Source organism: Streptopelia decaocto, assembly GCF_964273445.1.
Source record: "Streptopelia decaocto genome assembly, chromosome: 21".
Lineage (NCBI taxonomy): Eukaryota > Metazoa > Chordata > Aves > Columbiformes > Columbidae > Streptopelia > Streptopelia decaocto.
This window is the reverse complement of record NC_138676.1, coordinates 1,583,201-1,602,748: the sequence shown is the minus strand read 5'-3', so window position 1 is coordinate 1,602,748 and position 19,548 is coordinate 1,583,201. Positions and strand designations below refer to the sequence as shown.

The window sequence follows — 19,548 nt, the reverse complement described above, 5'->3', positions numbered from 1 at the left end:
AATATACATCCCATAGGCAGAAACGTGCTCCAATAAGCAAGATAAGGATTCAGAGCTGCAGAATCCACCCATGAGCCTTTTCCCTGGTTCCCTGCACACCTCTGCTGCAGTCATTTCACTTCTCTGTATCACCCCCCCGGGAAAGGGCACTTTTGCACAGTGGGGAAATTATGGACCTCAGGGGATGAGCGTTTCATGGGATCAGTTCCTTGGGCGGACAAACCTGTGTGCCAGGAGAAAGCTACTGTTCATTACTATTGTAAAGCGGTAATTGAAAGGGCTGGGAGCTACAGCAGGACGATGAGATGAAGCCGGGAGATGGGAAATTAAGCGTATTGTTCCTTGAGGGATGGAGACATTTCCCCCGGCGAGCAGAACCTGTGCAACCGGGGCCATATGGATGGAGTCCCTCCCTCCGAGCGACAGGCAATCAGTTAAACCTGACAGGTGTGAAGTTGGCAATTTTCTTTTCAAAACTGAGATAAACAGGCTGGCAGGAGTTTGAGAGGAACAGAGAGATAAGGGAGAAATGAAAACATTGGGGTGCCCTCTCTCCATGAGGCCCACAGGCAGATGATGGAGGAAACTCAGATGCCAGGCTGGAAAAAGTCTTGACAACCAGGCATTAACAAAAAATAGAGACCCTTCCCTGCCACAGCTCCTCAATGGGCGCTCCCTTTGATCTCTTAAGATTTGACCCATATTCATCTCCTCGGCTTTAGCCAGCACTGAACTGCTCCTCCTGGCGAACTACAGGACAGTGTTGGCTGCAAAAGGGCAGAAAGAGCAGTTAGTGCCTCTTGGCACGCAGACAATGTTCTTCTCCAAATTCTACACGGTTCAGACAAAAACCTCCGTGTGTTTCCCACGCGGATCTAGGTTTGGTTCGGGTTGTGCAATCTATGGAGGAGGGAGCGTCCCTAACTCACCTTGCGCTGGGCTCAGTCGACGAGGCCACAACATTCACCTCACCTGCAGGCTAAGGGAACAACTCCATGGCTGGGATCCATAGATTACTGCCTTTCAATATCTCAGCCCCTTGGGGCGATATGACATTTTTAACCTGCATTTTAATCATATACACATTTCTATTGCTTTGCCTGCACCACCACACCTGATTCTGATTTCTGCTATTGTGTAAAATTTTAGGAGTGCAACACACATCCAGGTTTTTATTTACAGACAGACCCTTGTTCTGCAAATAATATATAAGAGAGAGCCTAAGCATGCCTGGGAAGGCTGTGAAATGGCTTGCTCGGAGGAGGAGTGAACCAGCCACCCTCACCTTCTTTCTGCCAAGCAACACTGAGGGCATCTGAGGCTCAACAGCACTTCTCAGTGTCACAGGCCCCCCAGCTGGAATATATTTGAATAAAGCAATTTCCTCTAACAAATACGTTCATACGAATCAAACTCGAGTTTGTAAATAATCTGAAACCATGAAAAAAAAAAAAGCAAACATATTTGTTACTACAAGTAATTCACTCAGCACTGCTCTAAACTGTCAGGTTTTTCTCGGCACTTGCTCTAGGAGGCTTAGTGGTAAATGTGACCTTGAGTGCTCTGACTTGAACTCCAGCATGATTGCCTATTATCTCACTAGGAATTTTGGGTTGAGAGGCACATATTTCTGGACGGATGCTCCGTGATCTGATCTGTCTCCAGTGCTTCACAGCCAGCCTGGTTTGACATCTCCCAGTCACAAGGCTTTTTTCTCGGTCAGTTGGAGCCCTTTGGCTCTTGCACTTCTGTTTTGGAGCCTGCAGTGAATGTGCATCCTTGGGAGATGCATTTGGTTTGTGCAAGGCATTAATCCCAGCACGGGGGGGCATCTCTTTCCCAGCTGCCTGTACCCAGGGGTATGGGCAGGTTGCCTGGTAATCCCATGACTATATCTCACTCTCATTTACTTCATATCTTACTTCTGCCACGTTCTTTTGTGCTGGTGGAAATGAGCATCGCTCCAATGCAGCCAGAAAAGTTCCAGGGAGGTAAATCTCATCCATGGTTTGCTGTGGTCCAGCCTGGCTCTCTGTGGCTGGCCCACGCTCAGCAGTGGGCACACACACTAAGAGTGATCATGAGCCTCTTGTTCATCCCCTCCTGCCCTGATCCAGCTCCTCAGCTGATCATCAGGACGCTGAGGCTGCTTTTGGGACCAGCAGTGCTCGCCTGCAGAGATGTGGCTTTGAGAAGAGATCCAAGCCACGCTGCTATTATTCCATGGGCTGCGTACATACATTGCTGGCAGCCCCATCCCAACGTGCTTCTGTTTTGTTCCAGAGAAACACAATACTTAGGGGCACTGCATGGGAGTCAGTCCCTGCTGTGTTCAGCTCTCTGCAACCTGAGCTGCTAAGAAGAGGCCCCATGCAATGGATTTTATCCATCATCGCTTAACTGTGAGACATGAGTTCAGCATTTCCCAGGGGCTCATCCCAGCAGGACCGTAGGCAAAGATAGTCCCTCCTATCCTCCTTTCCATCTTAGACCTCCATTCCAGCTCCCTGGTGATTATCTTTCTCCTTCTCTTCTCTTCTCTTCTCTTCTCTTCTCTTCTCTTCTCTTCTCTTCTCTTCTCTTCTCTTCTCTTCTCTTCTCTTCTCTTCTCTTCTCTTCTCTTCTCTTCTCTTCTCTTCTCTTCTCTTCTCTTCTCTTCTCTTCTCTTCTCTTCTCTTCTCCTCTTCTCTTCTCTCTCCTCTCCTCTCCTCTCCTCTCCTCTCCTCTCCTCTCCTCTCCTCTCCTCTCCTCTCCTCTCCTCTCCTCTCCTCTCCTCTCCTCTCCTCTCCTCTCCTCTCCTCTCCTCTCCTCTCCTCTCCTCTTCTTCTTCCTCTCTCCTTCCTCTCTCCTTCCTCTCTCCTTCCTCTCTCCTTCCTCTCTCCTTCTCTTCTCCTTCTCTTCTCCTTCTCTTCTCCTTTTTCTCTCTTCCTCTCTTCCCAAACTTGGCTGCTGTGGCTGAGCCAACTGCTGAGGATCCAGTTCTGTCAGATGCTGCCCCTCTGCATCCCATCGTGGTCACTCCTCGGGCTACTGACCTGAACAGCTGCAGCTGAAGCAAAGCTGCACTTCCAACATCTGTCATTACTAAGAGGAGCTGGCAGAAAGGCGAAAATGAGAGGAGTAAAACATGTGGACATATAGATGCAGCCCCGTAGCAGCTTTGGGTCAGGATCCCTCTCACTCTCTCTCTGGATGGGGAGCGGCTGGATTTTGTTCAGATCTCCAGCAGATCATCCACGTGCTGAAGTTGGGTGCAAAAATCCATTCCCAGGGCGTATTCCACTTAGAGAGCAAAACGCCAGAGGCATGACAAAGAGCCTGTTGATGTCAATGCAAGGACAAGCACGCGCATTTTCTCTCATCTCTTGCTTGCTTTGTCTCTCCCTCCCTTGCAAAAGTCTGGGTCTTGTGGAGTTGTCTGCCTTGAAGTTTGGGAACAAGGCTTTCTAGCATATATTCGCACTCGGGAAGCTAAAGGAAAGGAGAAAGGCAAACAGCTCTTCTCAATGCAGAGATCAGTAATGGAGTTGCAGGGATGCAGTGTGAATGATCTTGCCTCCCAATGGACCTTTAGCATCCCCATAGCATTAGATACTTTTGATGCACAATCGTCACGCTAGCCAAGCGTTGCACTATAGGGACATCCTACCGTGTCAAATCAAAGCTTGGCACAGCCCGCTATCCTGGCCCTGACTGCAGCTAATGACACTTGCCTAGAGAAAATATAAGAAGAGCGCAAGTGCGTATTGACATTTTCCCAATAGCCTGTCCCATCTGCTGTGGTTAACGGCAACCTAAGAACATCCTAAGCCAGAGACAGTGTCACAATTTGTAATGGCTTTTGATGGATTTTTCTTCCCTAGGCTTTTCTAGCCACTTTTTCTTTCCTCACCTTAACTCCTGGCATCAGCAGCATCCTTTGACAAGGAACATCACTGTCTCCATCGGTAAGAGGAAACGCTCCCACTTCCTTCCGTCTGTCTGGAATACTGTCCCAGAATTTCACACAATCCCATCTATGCCTGTGGCAAAACACTCGTTCCCTGCCCACCTTCTCCAGGCTGTTTTGGAGATCGCTCGACCCTCAGCCTTCAGCAAGCAGCCCCCATTACAAAATGCATCACGGCAACAGCCTCGGGTCGTTGGAAAGCAAACGCCACTTCTGCTGCCGTGCGTCTCCATACAGGCACGGGCTGCGAACGACGCCGTCGCAGCTGCACGCAAAAGAAAGGAGAATGGAGCTCTTTTTCTTTTAAAATTCTTTATTTATAAAAAAGTACATTTTTTTTTGTTTCCACAGCTGAGCCACTATTGGTTTTTATACAAGTAAAAGGAAGGGCGATGCAACACCCCACCCACACAAATTAGAACCATGAAAATGCCCCCCCGCCCCCAAACAAACAAATTACAAAGGATGGAAAACAAAACAACAAAAATCATTAAAGTCCGTTACATTATTATTATTTTTACTTTTTTTAATTTTTTTTTTTTTTTACAAAAGCACTTACAACACAGGTTACCAAAAAAAAAAACCAAGTGGGGTTGGGGTTGTCTGTCGTGTTTATTCCACAATGATAATTACAGCAGGAGGGAGAAGAAAAAGAGAGAGAAAAATCACTGGAGTTAAGGAATCATGTTTAAAAAAAGGCAAAACAAAAGAAAAACCAGATTCTCAGCGAGAGTACCTCCACCAATACCAGTTCATGCCAGTGCAGGATCTGAGTCCATACGCTCAGTACGTTCCCCCCCAGGTGAATTACATATGGAAATCACACTGGTCTGATGTACAAACTCAACCCCTCTAAGGCTCGGGTTTCCTTCCCTTGCTGGGGGGCTGTATCCCCCTTTGCCCATTGCAGAGGGCAGCCCAGCCTGGCTCTGCTCTGCTCAGCCCCTCGGTCCTGGGGAGGGGAGGATGATGAGGCAGCGGCTGGACCCAAGAGCTGCCCACCTTGCTCAGAGCTGCTCAAACAGACAGCAAATGGTGTGAAGTAGGAAAGAGGGGGGTGAGGCTGCAGGGTAGGGGAGGGTAAAGTGCTACAGTGAGCCCCGCAGAACGAACAACAGGCATCGGAGCAGGGGGGGCTGGCAGCATCTCCCACCGCAGCCCAGCAAGCAGACCCCAACACTTGGGTGCCACGACAGGAGCGGTTGTGAACATGGGAAACATACAGTGAATTTCTAACCAACAACCTGCTCTGCCGCTTCTGCTCTTAGCGCGAAATGGGCCGGGGATACCCCCTTCGCTCCCAAAGTACAGACCCTCTGAGCTTCGTGCAGCCTGCAGGTGTTGCGGATTCACCCATCTCCCACCCTTAGGGATAACAGGGTTTTCCCTCCACTCTTTGAGAAAATGGCTGGTGTCTGAAACCCCACAAATCTGTGTGTGTGCGCTTGTGTATGGCAAAGAAAAACAGCAAAGGGGAGCAGCAGCCCCCATTCTCATTGCATTCCCTGCTCTAATTGCTTCAAGATCAATCTTTTGAATCTCTCTTTCTCTCTAACCTCTCTCTTTCTCTCTAACCCTCAGTGATTTCTGCTGCACGGTTGTTCTGGCTTTTTTACTCAACATCAGGAAAATGGCTCCCTTTGTCCCTTATGTCTGTGCAATCAATTCGGTGCTACCAGTTCAATTTGTTTGAGTTTTTTACTATGAAATCTTCAGCTATTTTTTTTTTGTTTTTCCTCCCCCTGGCTGAAAGAAAATGATTTAACAACAGGGGAAAAAAGAATCTGGTAATTAAATAAGATAAAATAGCATCACTAGTGTGAATTGCAACGAATAATCCTAGAGATAAGCCCCAGTAGGAAAACAGATGGGGTATCTTTGTACATAAACTACAGGCTCGTTTTGGGTTGTGACACAGATGCATCTGGTTCAGTAGGGCTCCCTGAATACACATGGGCAAGGAGCAGGGGGCTCGGCCCAAATTCACCTGGTTGCTGTTTTGAGATGGGGACGTGCCCCACCCAACCAGGGGGTTGGCCTGGGGGCTCCCACCCCATCCTCTGTGAAGCAGGGATGCTCCATATACAGCTGGGAGTGTCACTGGGTCTCATGGGGGTGTTTCACACCTCCTTAGCACCTCTGATGAAAAGGGGCAGAGAAGCAGGGGATTTTCCCTTTGAGGCAGCCTCGGGGTCCAGCCTGCGAGCTCGTTTGCACAGCTGTGAGAAGGGCGTCACCACCTAAAATCAGCATCTTGACTCCAGCCTGCCAGAGTTTGGCCCATGGCGAGAAACTGAAGCACAAAGGGACAAGCAACTGTGTCTCTCAAAGAAAGAGCAGATTGGCCCTCTGTGACCCCCAGGCAGATTGTCCCCCCCAGTGACTACTGCACGGTCCCCAGCACTTTCATTGCCCTGGAGAACCTCCCAGGGAGCAGGACGCACATGATCCTCAACTTGGCACCTGTGCTGAGCTCCCCTTGGCATTCAGAGACAGGTACCACTTCCTGATGCTGCTGGAAAACATCATCTAATTACCTTCAAGGGTCCCCTCAGAGCAATTTAACCTAGCGGAGGGAGTGATGCTGTTACTGGATCAAAACAGCTCTCAGGTGAAACATCAATCTGATTTTTTCCCCATACTTCTTTTTTTTTTCCTACCTTGCTATGGATTAATGGCTAATCACTTGGCTAATTACCACCCCAAGAGTCTCTCGCCCAATTAGCTGACCTTGCAAGGGACAGCAAGAAGCAAATTACTGCATAGAGGTGGCATTTCTCTATGGCTGTGGGGATGATTGCACCAGTGGAGTAATGCTGGGGGGCCCAAGGATGAGAGGAATGCACTAGTGAACCTTGAACCTGCAGGGTGCTGCCCTGCTGTGCCAGGCAATACTGTCTTAAGGATCTTCCGCTCTAGGCTTGCCCAGGTTCTGGATGAAAAATAATCATTTGACCCTTCTGAGCCACACTGGTGAGCTGATTGGCTGCGCTCTTTCCTAGACTTGTGCAGTTTTGGGGAGCAAAACGTGTGATGTAGCAAAAAGGGAACTGCATATAGGCTCTAGCTTGGAAAAACCATATAGCTCCACTGTCTCCTTTCTCTGAGCCCCACTGTTGTTTTCGAGTCCTCAGACAGCTGTGTGACAGTATGTGAATGGGCAACAAATAACCCAAGGAGGCTACATCTTAAAAAAACGATACCTCTGAGTGCAAGGCTAAGAACTACCAAAGCGTATTTCTTAGGACTGCTTGTTTATATTTTCAGCAAGTGGCACCTTAACTCCGGAACAGCCGTGCTGTCCTGTTCTCCCCCAGGCCTGACTGTTTCATTTGCAAGGCTTTGTGGCGCTGGTCTTTAGGACGGAACTGTACTGAGGGCTAATGTGAATTTTCCAGGTCAGCTCAGTGGCCCCTGTCTGTGACTAATGCAGAACATGACAGAATTGCTGATGGGCTCTGCAGATTTTATAAAAGGGTGTTTTCTTCCCAATCCACCTCCTTGCAGTATGCGTTATATCTGTGCTGGGGGAAATGCGCAGAGGAGGGTCTGTGCCACGGATTCCCACTCCGCGCTTGGTCATGGACCACCCGGAGTTTGGTGTTGGAGACGTCGTCACAACCCTTTTTAGAGCCTAGTTGTGAAGTTCAGATCTAAAGGATTATTCACTTGAGAAATAGACTTCGTTGGGAATGATCTGTGAATCACAAGCTGTGCCGGCTCTGCAGCACACCCCGTGTTACACTTAAGGGAGCTGTGCCTAAGGTGTAACGCTCAGCAATGCTGCTCTGTCCCGATCCAGATTACAGGGTTCAGACTGGGGGGAATTAAAGCCCTGTGTACGCTCTTATCCCAAGGCACTGGAGGAAAGTCACTCCTTCTGCGGGTTTACAACACCCCTAACAGTCAGCCCCTACTAGTAATCAGAGATATGGAGAGATGTTAGAGATTTAACTTCTTTATTGGGGTTGCTTGGCAGGCGGGTGCTCCTGGTGGCAGCGGACGGACACAGGGAGGTTTAGCCGTATTTTTTAATCCCAAGAGAATCTCTGCTGTGCGGACATAAAGCAGCCTCCCTGTGGCACGCGGCTCTTCTGCCAGAGCCAGGAAGCAGGGAGGTCTGGCAGGAACCGCAGCGAGATTACAGGGTAACAATCGGATTTCCCAGCCCGCTACACCGCTAAGGCAATAAAACCAGGGTACAAAGTGTGGATGGTTCGGGCCGAGCTTTGCGTTGTCTGCACCAAGGACCACATGCTAAGGGAAAGCTGCCTGGATCAGAGACCTGACCTTGACTCATCTGCGTGGGTCTGGCTCTGCACCCTCCCTTGTGTAGCAGGATAACCGCTGGATGCTATGGAACAAAACCCAGCGGGTAAGGCAGGAGGAGAATTAGTCCTGCTATTTTTAGATGTGCATGATAATACAGCTCAGAAAACTGGGGATTTCTTTTCAAACAAAAGATTTATTTATACATCCAATTAAAAAAAAAAAAAAAAACACACAAAAAAACCCACCACACAAGAAGAAAAATAAGCCCCAACCCAATGAATGTAATTTGGATATGGTCAGTGTTAGTCAGAGGGCCCTGAAGTCTGGAATCCCATTTACCCCCAGAGCAGAGATAGCAGCAATCCAAGCCTCCCCATCACAATGCAGTGGCTCAAGGGAAGGAGGAGGAGATAAATACTCCAGGCTCTCTCACTCCTGCCCTATCTACCAAATCTTTGCTTAGAAGTGGGATGTGATTTTTAAAAAGTGGCAATCAATGCAGACCAAGCATCTTATCCAGGGGCTGGGGTTGTTGCTAAGCGAGTTACAGAGAAGCGGCCCTGTGTTCTGATCCGAAAGAGAAAAAAAAGTGTAAACACGTGACAATTAAGTTTTAGTGGTATAATAACACTTAAGGGCCTGATCCTGTACCGCAGCCCTCAAAGACACTGGATGGTACCCTGGAGATCTGCCCTGCCGGGCTCCACAGAGCAGCGCTGCAGGCAGTTGAGTTTGTGGGGAAAGCAAAGTGGTGTCTGTTGTTCCGCTCCCCCAGGGTTGTGGCAGCCAGGTGTGCACAATGGCACAGTGACACAGCCAGGTGTGCGCAATGGCACAGTGACACAGCCAGGTGTGCGCAATGGCACAGCCAGGTGTGCGCAATGATACGGCCAGGTGTGTGCAGTGGCAGCCAGATGTGTGCAGTGGCACAGCCAGATGTGCGCAATGACACAGCCAGGTGTGTCCAATGACACATCCAGGTGTGTCCAATGGCACAGCCAGGTGTGCTCAATGGCACAGCCAGGTGTGCTCAATGGCAGCCAGGTGTGCAGGACACGCCATGCACACCTGCTGGGCAGAGTCAAGTGTTCAGTGGCTGGTACCAGCAACAACAGCAGCAACGGGGACAAAAAGAGCCAGCGTTTCTCTAAGCCATCACACGGGAAGAAATGTCAGCAATAAATACTCCTTTTCTTTCTTCCAAAAGAACACTCATACAAAGACAGAAAATGAAAAGCCGGGAAATAATAAATGGTAGGAGGAAAATGGCAGCTCTGTTTCCCTGCCCTGCTATCAGCCCGTGCACCTGGGGTTTGTTCTGGGGCTTTTTCTCCCCCCTCTCTCGCTTTGCTTTTATTGAGTCACTAAAAAGTGGGAGTGGATCTCCCCAGGCATGCAGGGGGCAGTGGGAATGCTACCCACACCTCGCTGAAATAAAGTGATTAGGAAAAACACCATCGGTTCGCCTGATAACAGCACCTACGTCTCCAGTGCCACAAGCTTTCCTGGCTTCCAGCCTTCTATGGACAACCCACTTGACCCCTCCCAAGGTTAAAAACAAAACAAAACAAACCCAAAGACGACATACAAACAAATTCCAGTGTTTCAGGGGTGTGGAAGTGGGAGGAGGAACCTCGGAGAGGGAAGTGGGGCTGAAGGGCACTCTGAGACATGAAGACACAAACAGAGTGTAATATACAGGCTGGGCAACAGTCGTTAAAGCAAATAGTAACACCTAAGCCACCGACCAATACAAACACCACAGAAGGGGACGAAAGTCATCAAGAGAAATTAAAAAGCAAAACCAAAACGGAGAAAATAATTACCCAACCTCCCACCTCCCGTACACCCCAAAAATGATCCGTAAGCAAAGCTGCCCCCCCTCCCCGCTCGCCCCAGCCGCCCTCGCTGCCGGTGCTGGGAGCGTCCAAAGTCTGTGCCCGGGGCGCAGGGCTGGGGGGTGCGGGGCAGCGTGCGTGCAGTGAGTGTGCAAGCGGCCGCGCACACTCGGCTCCGCTCAGCAGGGATGCAGGGGAGCGGGAGGGCATCACTCGTGTGTACGTGTGTGTGTGTGTGTGTGTATGTGTGCAGCAATGGGGTGCCGGGCTACACGTACCACTCCTTTTTGGAAATAAAAGATCCGTCGTTCTGTGAGACCATGTTCTCCGCTATGTCGAGCTGCTCGGGGTCATACTGGAAGCCGAGTGTCCTTTCGTCGTAAGGTTCAGGGTGTGCTTCCCCCTCATCTACCGTGAAGTAAGGCCGCTTAGCATCCTCCTCGTATTTGTTGGGGCCGCCCAGCTTGCGCTCGCCTCCCGCATCCTCGTCTTCGTCTTCATAGGTGCTGCCGCCCAGCGGGCCCGGCTTCTTCTCGTCATCTGAGTCATCGGGGTACTGGAGGTTTTGGGTCATGGGAGGGTGATGCTGCGGGATGCCAGCCTTGCTGTAGCCGTTGCCGTACACGTGCTTCTTTGTGCTGTAGTCACCCTTGAAGGTGTGACGCCGGCGCCGGAGTACCACAAAGAGCACCACGGCCACCACCAGGACCAGCGAGACTCCTCCCACTATGCCCCCAATCACCGGTGTGGGGATGTTCGGCTGCACCATGGATTTGCGATCATCGATTGGAGACGGGGTGTAGGGAAATTCTGGGTAGGAAAAGACAGATGGAAGGGGGAACAGTGTCAAACCATGCGGAAACGCACCCTCCCTCCATGCTTTCATTGCCGTTTTTGGGGAGTGCAGGGGTGGGAAGATGAGGGTAAGGAACAGGGAAGGGAAAAACTAGGGAAAGGGGAAAAGGGTGCGTTGTCACAGGGGTCAGCGCGCGGGAGCTCTGCCTCAGCAAGGATCGCAGCGTGCCGTGCCAAGCTCGCCAAGCCTCATGCAGGAGCCCAGCAGGCTGCAAGCGGTGTTTCCCCAAACCACCCCAGCCCACCTGCTTTCTCCAGACAGGCTCAGATCCCACAAGCCCAGACACTTCCCGTTTAACTGGGTGACATGTTAGGTCCGGTTTATCAGAGCACACTGACAGGCCCAGGGTGCCTCTGCCGGGGAGCAGGACCCAAACGCCATCCAACGGTGGGCACCAAGCTGCCGTGACTGCTCCCGTAGGTGCCACCCTGGACCTGCCAGCTTGGCATCCCTGCTCCTCAGTATCCCAGCCCAGCATGACCCCAACCAGCCGAGGCTGGGCCAGAAAGGAGCAGCAGCTGTGATCTCCGCTCCCAGAGTGACCTGCAGCGCACGGTGCCGCTCGGGTCACAGCTGGCTCCCGAATCCGCTGGCTGTGCGCTGCAGCGCAGGGACACCGACCTCCCACTGCTCCTTCTTCTTCTGCTTTTACTGCTACTGCTCATGCTAATCTTGTTCCTACAGCTACCCTGACCTATTTAAAAAATAAATAACTCAAAAGAGGAAAAGAAAAGAGATGAGAAAGAAGCTTTCTTCTCTTTCACGCAGTTCAGCACCCAGACTTAGGCACAGATAAAGTTTGATCCAGGACTTAAATAAACCTTCCTAATACTCCCTGCGCACAGCTACAGCCCAAACTCAGCTTTCACAAACTGCCTTTTGAGCATCCGTGTCCACGAGGCATTAAGCATCACATGGCTACCTCAGCCTTTCTCCTGCCTCTGAGTTTAGAGAGCGGGCACCTGGTTAATGCCCCTGGCAGCTTTGCCTTTGCACACCATGCTCAGACACCTCGCACTGCTTTTTCCACCCCCAAGGCCTGTGTGCCAGCTCTGCTCGTAGCTGCAAGCTGTTATTGCTGCTCGGGAGCCTCCTGGCCCTCGTATTTTACCAAACCAAGGAGAGGCACAGACCAACCAGCAATCTCAGCATGCTCTCCCGGAGGATCAGCCTGAATGGGGTGATGGGGAAGAGGAGGCTCAAAGGCAGCAAATTCAAAAGGGATAGGAGGTAATTCTGATTCCTGTCCCCTCTTCACATACCTGTGGGACTGCCTGCTGCTGGCAGACACATTTCTGCGTTAGAGCAAGACGCCCTGTACAAGGACAAGGTGAGCAGGGTGCGGGTTTCCCTGCAGCACAGCTCAGCCCAGCCACTAAGGAAGAGGGGAGAAAGAAGCTTCCCCTGGGTAGAGGCAGTTCCTAAAACAGCTGCAGGTTTTGGACACGGGTACCGAATCTGAGCAATTGCTGGGCTGAGCCTTGTGGCATAAACGCTTTGCTTATGCCCGAGAGGTTTTTCACTCCTTCCTTTCCTGAAACATCATCCCAACAACAGCAGCTGGGTTTCTGCAGTGCTGACTTGCCCTGTGCAAAGCCTCACGAGCCTGAAACCGCGCACAGCACAGCACAGCGGGCAGAGCGGGCTGGCGTACGGGCAGATGGAGGGGCTCCCTGCTGCAGCCACAATGGGGAGCAAGACATTGTGCAGGCAGGAACTAGCACCTCTTTCCAAAGACAGCCTCCGAGAGCAGGAGCGAGGGCATGTATTTCAGCACAGGGAGGTGCGACTGCGTTCTGGAAAGCCAAAACCACATGTTGCATGCACAGAAGGCTTGTCATAGCCAGCTGGTTAATGCAAAACTTCTCTGCAGAGACAGCAAGAAATGTCACGTTCATCCTCTGGTAGTCTTGGCTGCTGAGGGCTCAATTTAATCAACCCAAGGATCTGTGCAGCCCTTGCACTTGCTCCCCCTGCCCATGCCGCATTCCCAGGCCTGCCCCTTGCCATCACAGCCTCTGCAACCCCATGGAGCTCCATTTCCAAAACCGTGCACAAAGCAGGGGTACGGAAAGGCCAACGAGCTGGCTCAGACCCCAGGGGCTGTAACTTTGATTTTCCCCCACCCACAACTCCAATCTGAAGCCTCCTACCTCACTTTTCCCCACAGCAAGGCTGATTCTGTGCATGGGACTGCGGGTCCCAACATCCCACCCTGAAAAGACCCAGACACAGTGTGCATGCTGGGCACAGGCTCCCTAAAGCCATACTGAGCCCCCCTGCCTCCCAGCTCTGGAAAACAGGCAGATCTGAGACAAGTCTGCGCACAAAACCAAAGGCAGCTTGGCCCACTTTCCTATGAAAAGCCTCATTAACAGCCCAGGTTGGACAGATGAAGTGAAAGGGGGGGGATGTTTTTCTACCTTTCTCATATATATATATATGTATATATATATATATTTTTTTTTTTTTTTTTCCTGCCCTTTGTGCTGCTCACCTTCACGCCACCCCCCCCCCCGCCACTGCCAAAGCCGTGGACACGACAACTAACATGCTGCTGTTCTGGATTTCACATGTTCAGGGAAGGAACAATTTTCTGCTCAGAACCCATCCCCGTCCCCCCCGTGGCGGCCCAGTTCCCATGCCAGAGAAAACAAAACCGAACTGTGGGAAGAGCAGGAGAAGAGAGATGTGAAGATCGCAAGCCAGCAGCCGAAATCATCCCCCTCCCTACCCGCACGCTCGCCCACCCACCGCTCCCCCGCAGCCTGGAGAAGCGAGCGGCTCTGCGGGCGCGGCCGGGGGGTGCGGCTGAGCCGCTGTTGGGGGGCGGTAGGACCAGGCGGGAAGGAGCGGCCCGGGGGGGCGGCGGGAGCGGGCTCGGCCCCGCACCGCCGCTGGGGGGCGGCACAGACCGCCGCTGCGCCGCGGCGAGCCCGCGGGGGGGCCCCGGGCCGGGCTCCGCCGCAAGGTCCCCTTGGGGGTGCCGGGGGGGCGCAGCGGGCCACCCCCGCCTCTGCCCCGCTCCCCCCTGGCTCGCTTTGATTTGTCCCCCGCACACCGCGCAGCTGCCCCGCACAGCCTGGCACATCTGCAGCCCTTTGCCACCGCGCCCGGTGTCCAGCAGCCGGGTTAATGAATGGCTCGGGACAGCTGCGGCTTAGGCGGGTGTTGCTCCGCACGCATCCATTGCTGTCAGTCCCACAAAGGGGGATTTACCCCGCTGCCCGCGGGGTTTCGTGCCTGGGGTGCAAAAGAGAGCGCAAGAGCAGCCTGGGGAGAGAAGGGGAAGTGTGGGAAAAGGATCCCCTTTTTGTGTTCGAGGGGTGCGTGAAATTTCTGGAAACTGGTGCGATGCCTGAGTGCGCTGGGGGCCCCATGTGAAAAATCCATTAGGAAGAGTCTGGAGAGAATTAAAGCCGCTGTGAGAAGTGGACTGGAGAAACAGGAGACAGCGGAGCTGGAGGGAGGGGGAACAAGCTAGGCTTTAATTCCAGCATAAAAAAACCAAACATTTCCCACCCCCTCCTGCTGTATGAATAGGAATTAAAGCAGCAACACTATCTGCCCGCTGCCCGGCTCTGCCAGCTGTTGCATTCAGCCCGGCTTCCTGTCCCCATACCAGGAGCTGGACCTCTGGGGCGGCAGCTGGGAGTGCAGAGAGATGGGGGTGGCCCTGGGCTTCACGCTGGCACCCGGCCCAGCCCTCAGGTTCTCTTTGATCCCTCCATTCAAGGCGAGGGGGCTCCAGCATCCTCCTGCCTTCTCCCTGCAGCACCCAGAGGCACAGCACTGCTGCCACTGCGGACGAATCAGGCTTTCCCCATCACAAGAGTGCCTTCAAAAACACACATTTTAAAAATCACATCTTTCTTCTAATGACTGGTTTCCAAAAAAAAAAAAAAGAGTATGCAAATCATCCTGCCGCTCCATCAGTCCTTTATCTAATGCTTTCTGAACACGCTGGCCAGTTTCAGGGCTATCTGAGAAGACAAGGAGCCAAAATTATCCCTATCATAAAGTTCTTGGAGAGAGCTAGAGTGGAATCCCTGGGAGAGGTGGGAGCTAAACCTCATTAGGCATCAGAGAACCCACAGGGACGAGAAGCTGTTCCCAAGGGCAGGAAGGGCCCAGATCAGAAAAAGCGCATTTTCAGGCACCAAGTAATTCTATGAAATGCAGATCCACAGGAAACCAGCTTTCAGAAGCCCTTGTGCTCATCACACTGCTTAGGTATTTTAAAAGACACCACTTCCTGTGGACCCATTCTTTCTTGAAGTCACATTTCCATTCTTTTGCCTTCAATCATAGGGGTCAAGGAAAAACCCAGCACCAGCTGAGATTCTGGCTGTAGCCATGGGCATGTAGGAAAATGTCAAACTCCATGAGAAATCACCTTTTGGACATGTGTCAGCCCAAGCTGCTCCTCGCACGAAGCTCCTCCAGAGCCTTGCAAAGTCAAATACCCGCTGCAATGGAAGCTGGGGGGACTTGGGCTGGTTCCAGCCAGGGTGAGCAGCAGGAACCTTAAAGTCCATGGGCTCATGGAGCTCCCCAGATGGCCTCAGCAAATACAGTGGTGTCTTTTTTATATGGCAGATTGCTGATGGCAACTTTCCCTGCCAGTGCAGTCCATGGCAAATTATCCCAGGACTTTGACCCGCTGTGTGCATAAATGAAGATAGGGAGATAGCTCTGGACCTGCCTTAGCCCAGACTGGGCTGCAATTTGAGAAGCCCGTAGCACTGCTGTCCTTTTTCCTTCACAACAGCCCTTGCACCTATGCATGGCCACCTCTGGCTCCAAGGGATCCTGCCTTTCCTCTCCCTACCCGGGATTTCTGCTCTCCTGTGTGGAGCAGGATGGGGGGAGAGCAGGCAGCGAGGGTGGAAAAACCACTGGCAACTAATCCAGAAGTTCAGCAGCTGCCACTGGCATTTCAGAATGTGACAGCTTTTAGGCCAGATGCCAAACGCCTCTTAGGTTTTAATCTCTCTGTCAGGTCACCTATCGCTTGTCAATCAGGCGCTGCTCCCGCAGGGGCCGTTGGCACAGGTGCCATCAGACAGGATGCAGCGGACACTCCTACCCCCCCTCCAGAAGATTAGCATCAGATGGGACCCCCAGGATTGTTCCTTTTTAGCCCCCGGGCCCTACGTCCTCCCACCTACAGAAGCCACCAGCACTTGGTGCGGGGTGGCACGGCCCTGGCCGGCAGCTGGGCTTTGGGTGCGCTTGCTCTGTGCTCAGGATTTAACACCATCTCTCACACCCTGAGCCGGACCAGAGGCCAGCTGGCACAGGGCAGAGGGCTCCAGTGAGCCCCGCAGGCTGTCGCACTGACCTTGCTGGGACGAGATCACTGGTGGTGTGTAAATAACTCCCTGGTGCAAGCCAAGCAAATGCGGGGGGGACATCAACCCCTGCCAGCCTCTCCTCCCCCCAACAGCCTGTCACACATCCAAGGCCAGGGCTGCAAAGTCCCATCCTCACAGACCCTCCCCAGGGCACCTCCATATCATATCCTATGTCCTGGAAATTCGGGGGGTGCAGCGGCGGGGCTGCACCAAGCAAGCAGAGCAGCCTGCAGAATCCTGAGCAAAAGAGCCCTCCTGGCCATGGGAATCGGGCGGAGCGCTGCAGCGGAGAGGCTGACAGCAGCCACTGCTTCTGCACAGGCTCTGCTCCCCCAGCGCCAGCACTGTCACTCTCCTTCGGTTTTGATGTTTTTCTGGTGCTTGAAGGCCCATGGGGAGAAGAGATGTTCTAACATCTTTCTCCTTGTGCCTCCTCTGGCTGAAGCTGGTACACAAGTGCATGAATGTCCCCCCGCACACACACACAAACGTGTATGCACACACACGTGCACAAGGGCCAAGGTATATATATGCACTGCTGCCCATAGCCTATAGAGCCAAGCACATCTTCACAAACACGCATATTCACACGTGCCAATGCACCGATGCTCCTGCGTCCTGCATGCACAGGTGGCCGTGCAGCAGGGCGTCCCTGTGCAGGCAGGCAGGTTCGGGAGGTCCATTTCTATGCCAGGATGCAGATCAGGGTCACCCATAGGCGCACATGTACGAGAGCAGCTCTCTGTGCGGGACCGCCGCACCACACGAGCCGGCCCAGAGGGACATGCGTGCAGTCTATAACCACAGCCTTTTATTATGTCACCCAACCACCTGTAATAAATAGTTACATATCACACTACATGGCTTGGCTGCAACTGACAAAGGTCCTGCAAGGCAGGAGAAGCTATTACAGGAACAGATTGCTGGGATAAAATATTAAATTTCCACTTATCAATCTCTTTAATGTGCTATAACTCTAATAGAAGCATTCAGCCTTCTCCCCCTGAACAAATCACCCTCCCCTGAACTATCCCCGCACTCCTCCTCTCTGGGGCTGGGAGGAAGAACGCTGGGGGCAGGAGGGGGAGCTTTGTACCCAGAAGACGGGGGGGGAAGCTGCTGCAGGGTTTTCTCTGCGTCAGCCTCCTGTTTTTTTTCTCCCAAGGCTGGCTGCTCACTAGATTGAACTCCATTTATTGCATGCAGCTCTTGAAAGAGGTTTCGTGGTCCACTGACAATCCCTAAATTGCCTGCAAGACCCAAACAAATGTACCTGTAATAGCTGAGTGAGGACGGCTGAGCCCTCCCCAGCACTGGCCTAATCCGTCCTTAGGGAGAGCTGGATAAACATATTCAGATCCTATGAATTATTAAAAGCATTTTTTTAACGTGGTGGAGCCCTGGCCTAACGGGTTGGCTGCTAATCCCTCCTAGCAGGGATGCTGCTGGCGTGCCTCTCCTTCCTTCTCATTTAACCTCAACCCCACAATTCAGAACCTTGGGAATGAATTGAGATTGCAGGCAGGCAGACATCAACCCAAAGTCATTCCCCAGAAATCCTGCCGGTCCCCGCTTCCCTGTCCAGCCCTGCACTAACAGAGCACAAGAACGATGCCCTACAGGTCCCCCAAAAAAACAACAGGACAGGAGACCTTAACTGAAGCCCAGAGGGGGAACCCCCAGACCCTGGTCCCTAGGAGAGCCCGGGCTTGCTGCTATCGCGATGCTGAGACAGATAAAACACTGGCAGGTGGCAGCAGGAAATATAGAGAGGGCTGTACCTGGTGTTCGGGAACACGTGCATTGACAGCACAAAAGACACAGGATGGCTGAATAGACAAGAACGATGGCAAGAAATGGATGTACAGGCTATGCAGGAATGGAAAATGAGAAATGGTGAAGAGAGCCTGTTTCTAAGTCTTCTGCAATACTTATCCCACCTCCTTCTCTGAAACTGGGGACTAAGCTTGGAGGCTTTTTCCCTCTGCTCACTGTTTCAAATGTGAACCAAGGTGCTAGGGATGGTGCTACTGCCTGGGATGGTTTTCTGTTGCAGGTCTGCTCAGTCTGTATCGGGCAGTTGCCTGCACTGTCCCAGAAACACGCTGCCTTTGGTGGCAGCTCCCACGGAACGGCCAGCAGGAAGGATTTTGACCGTGACCTTCACGCGGTTTTGGGTGCTGAGCAGGGCAGGGTGGCTGCTGCTCCACGTCTGTCCTGAACAAAGAGCTTTGTTATTCTGGTGCCTTTCACTGCCAAATGAAAGATTCCCCAGAGAAATGCAGCAGGCAGGGATCCAGCACAAGAGGTGTGAATTAAAGGCCTGCTACAGTGATAATGATCATAAATAAATACTTGCTAATTAGCATCTAATTAGCAAATCACATCCATTGACCTCCAAGCATTTGGATAGAGGCAGATTAGCCTGTTTTATCCATGTTACCGAAGAGGGGAACTGAGGTGGTGAGGGTGCCAAATACAGTGTTATTGCTGATTTCAGGAGGTCGGCTGCCTGGGCCTCATCTTTTTGCTTGCTCAGCACTTACCCTGTAGAGAGTGTGTGTGGGAGCTGGAGGTGGGTGCCTCTGAGAAGCCCGTTTCATCACTCGGGTTAGACACCTGAAATGGCTGGGGTGGTGGCTTGCTATCAGAACAGCGGGCACCCTGACTTGTGCAGGCTGGACAGCTGCAAGGGCTGTGAACCCCAGGAACCTGCCCCGCATTGCCCACGGCTCGGGGAGATGCCAGCACGCCCCGCTGCCCATCCGGCTCGCAGGCATTGTCTGTGGCATTGGCAGGACACAGGCAGCTCTCTGCAGTCACAGCCCCGGTGCTCTCCCCTGAGAGAGCAGGTCTGTCCCATAACACATCACACAGCATCACTTCCCATGGTCTGCATCCTGTGATGCTCCTTTCTGGAGCCCAAGGCTACTCAAGGGTTCACAGCCTGTCAGTAACGTGGCAGCAGGTGAGCAAGTGCACAAACCAACACGGCATTGGAAGGAGCACAAGTGAAAAAATGTGAATGTTGCTTAACATCAGAAACACCAAACAGCATCCTGAACAAATGACTCATCCACCTCACGCTTTGCTGCCTCAGTGGCAGTCTATATCCTTATGCTACTCCTTCTTCTACCTTCTAAGAAATATCTCCCTGACATGTCTTCCCTTCTCACATGTCCAATGATCTCTCTGAATCCAAACCAGAAGACAAGGGGGAGACAAACCGAATGTATCTTTGTGTAAGAAGGGAAAAGACAGTAAGAGGAAAGGAGA

The 19,548-nt window shown here is 52.2% G+C and overlaps 1 protein-coding gene across 3 annotated transcripts in view; it reads right to left on the bottom strand.

The window, feature by feature from the left end:
* The window catches only part of NECTIN1 (nectin cell adhesion molecule 1), a 95,785-nt gene that overhangs the window by 25,237 nt on the left and 51,000 nt on the right, over window positions 1–19,548 (bottom strand). Inside the window, exon 6 of one of the 3 annotated variants that reach the window (XM_082070561.1) lies at window positions 10,326–10,869. The exons of the other annotated variants lie outside the window; for them this stretch is intronic. Within the exon in view, the coding sequence (XP_081926687.1) occupies window positions 10,328–10,869 (542 nt within the window). The 3' untranslated portion in view covers window positions 10,326–10,327. Of the gene's footprint in view, window positions 1–10,325; window positions 10,870–19,548 lie in introns of those variants that run through there. 3 annotated transcript variants of the gene reach the window in all.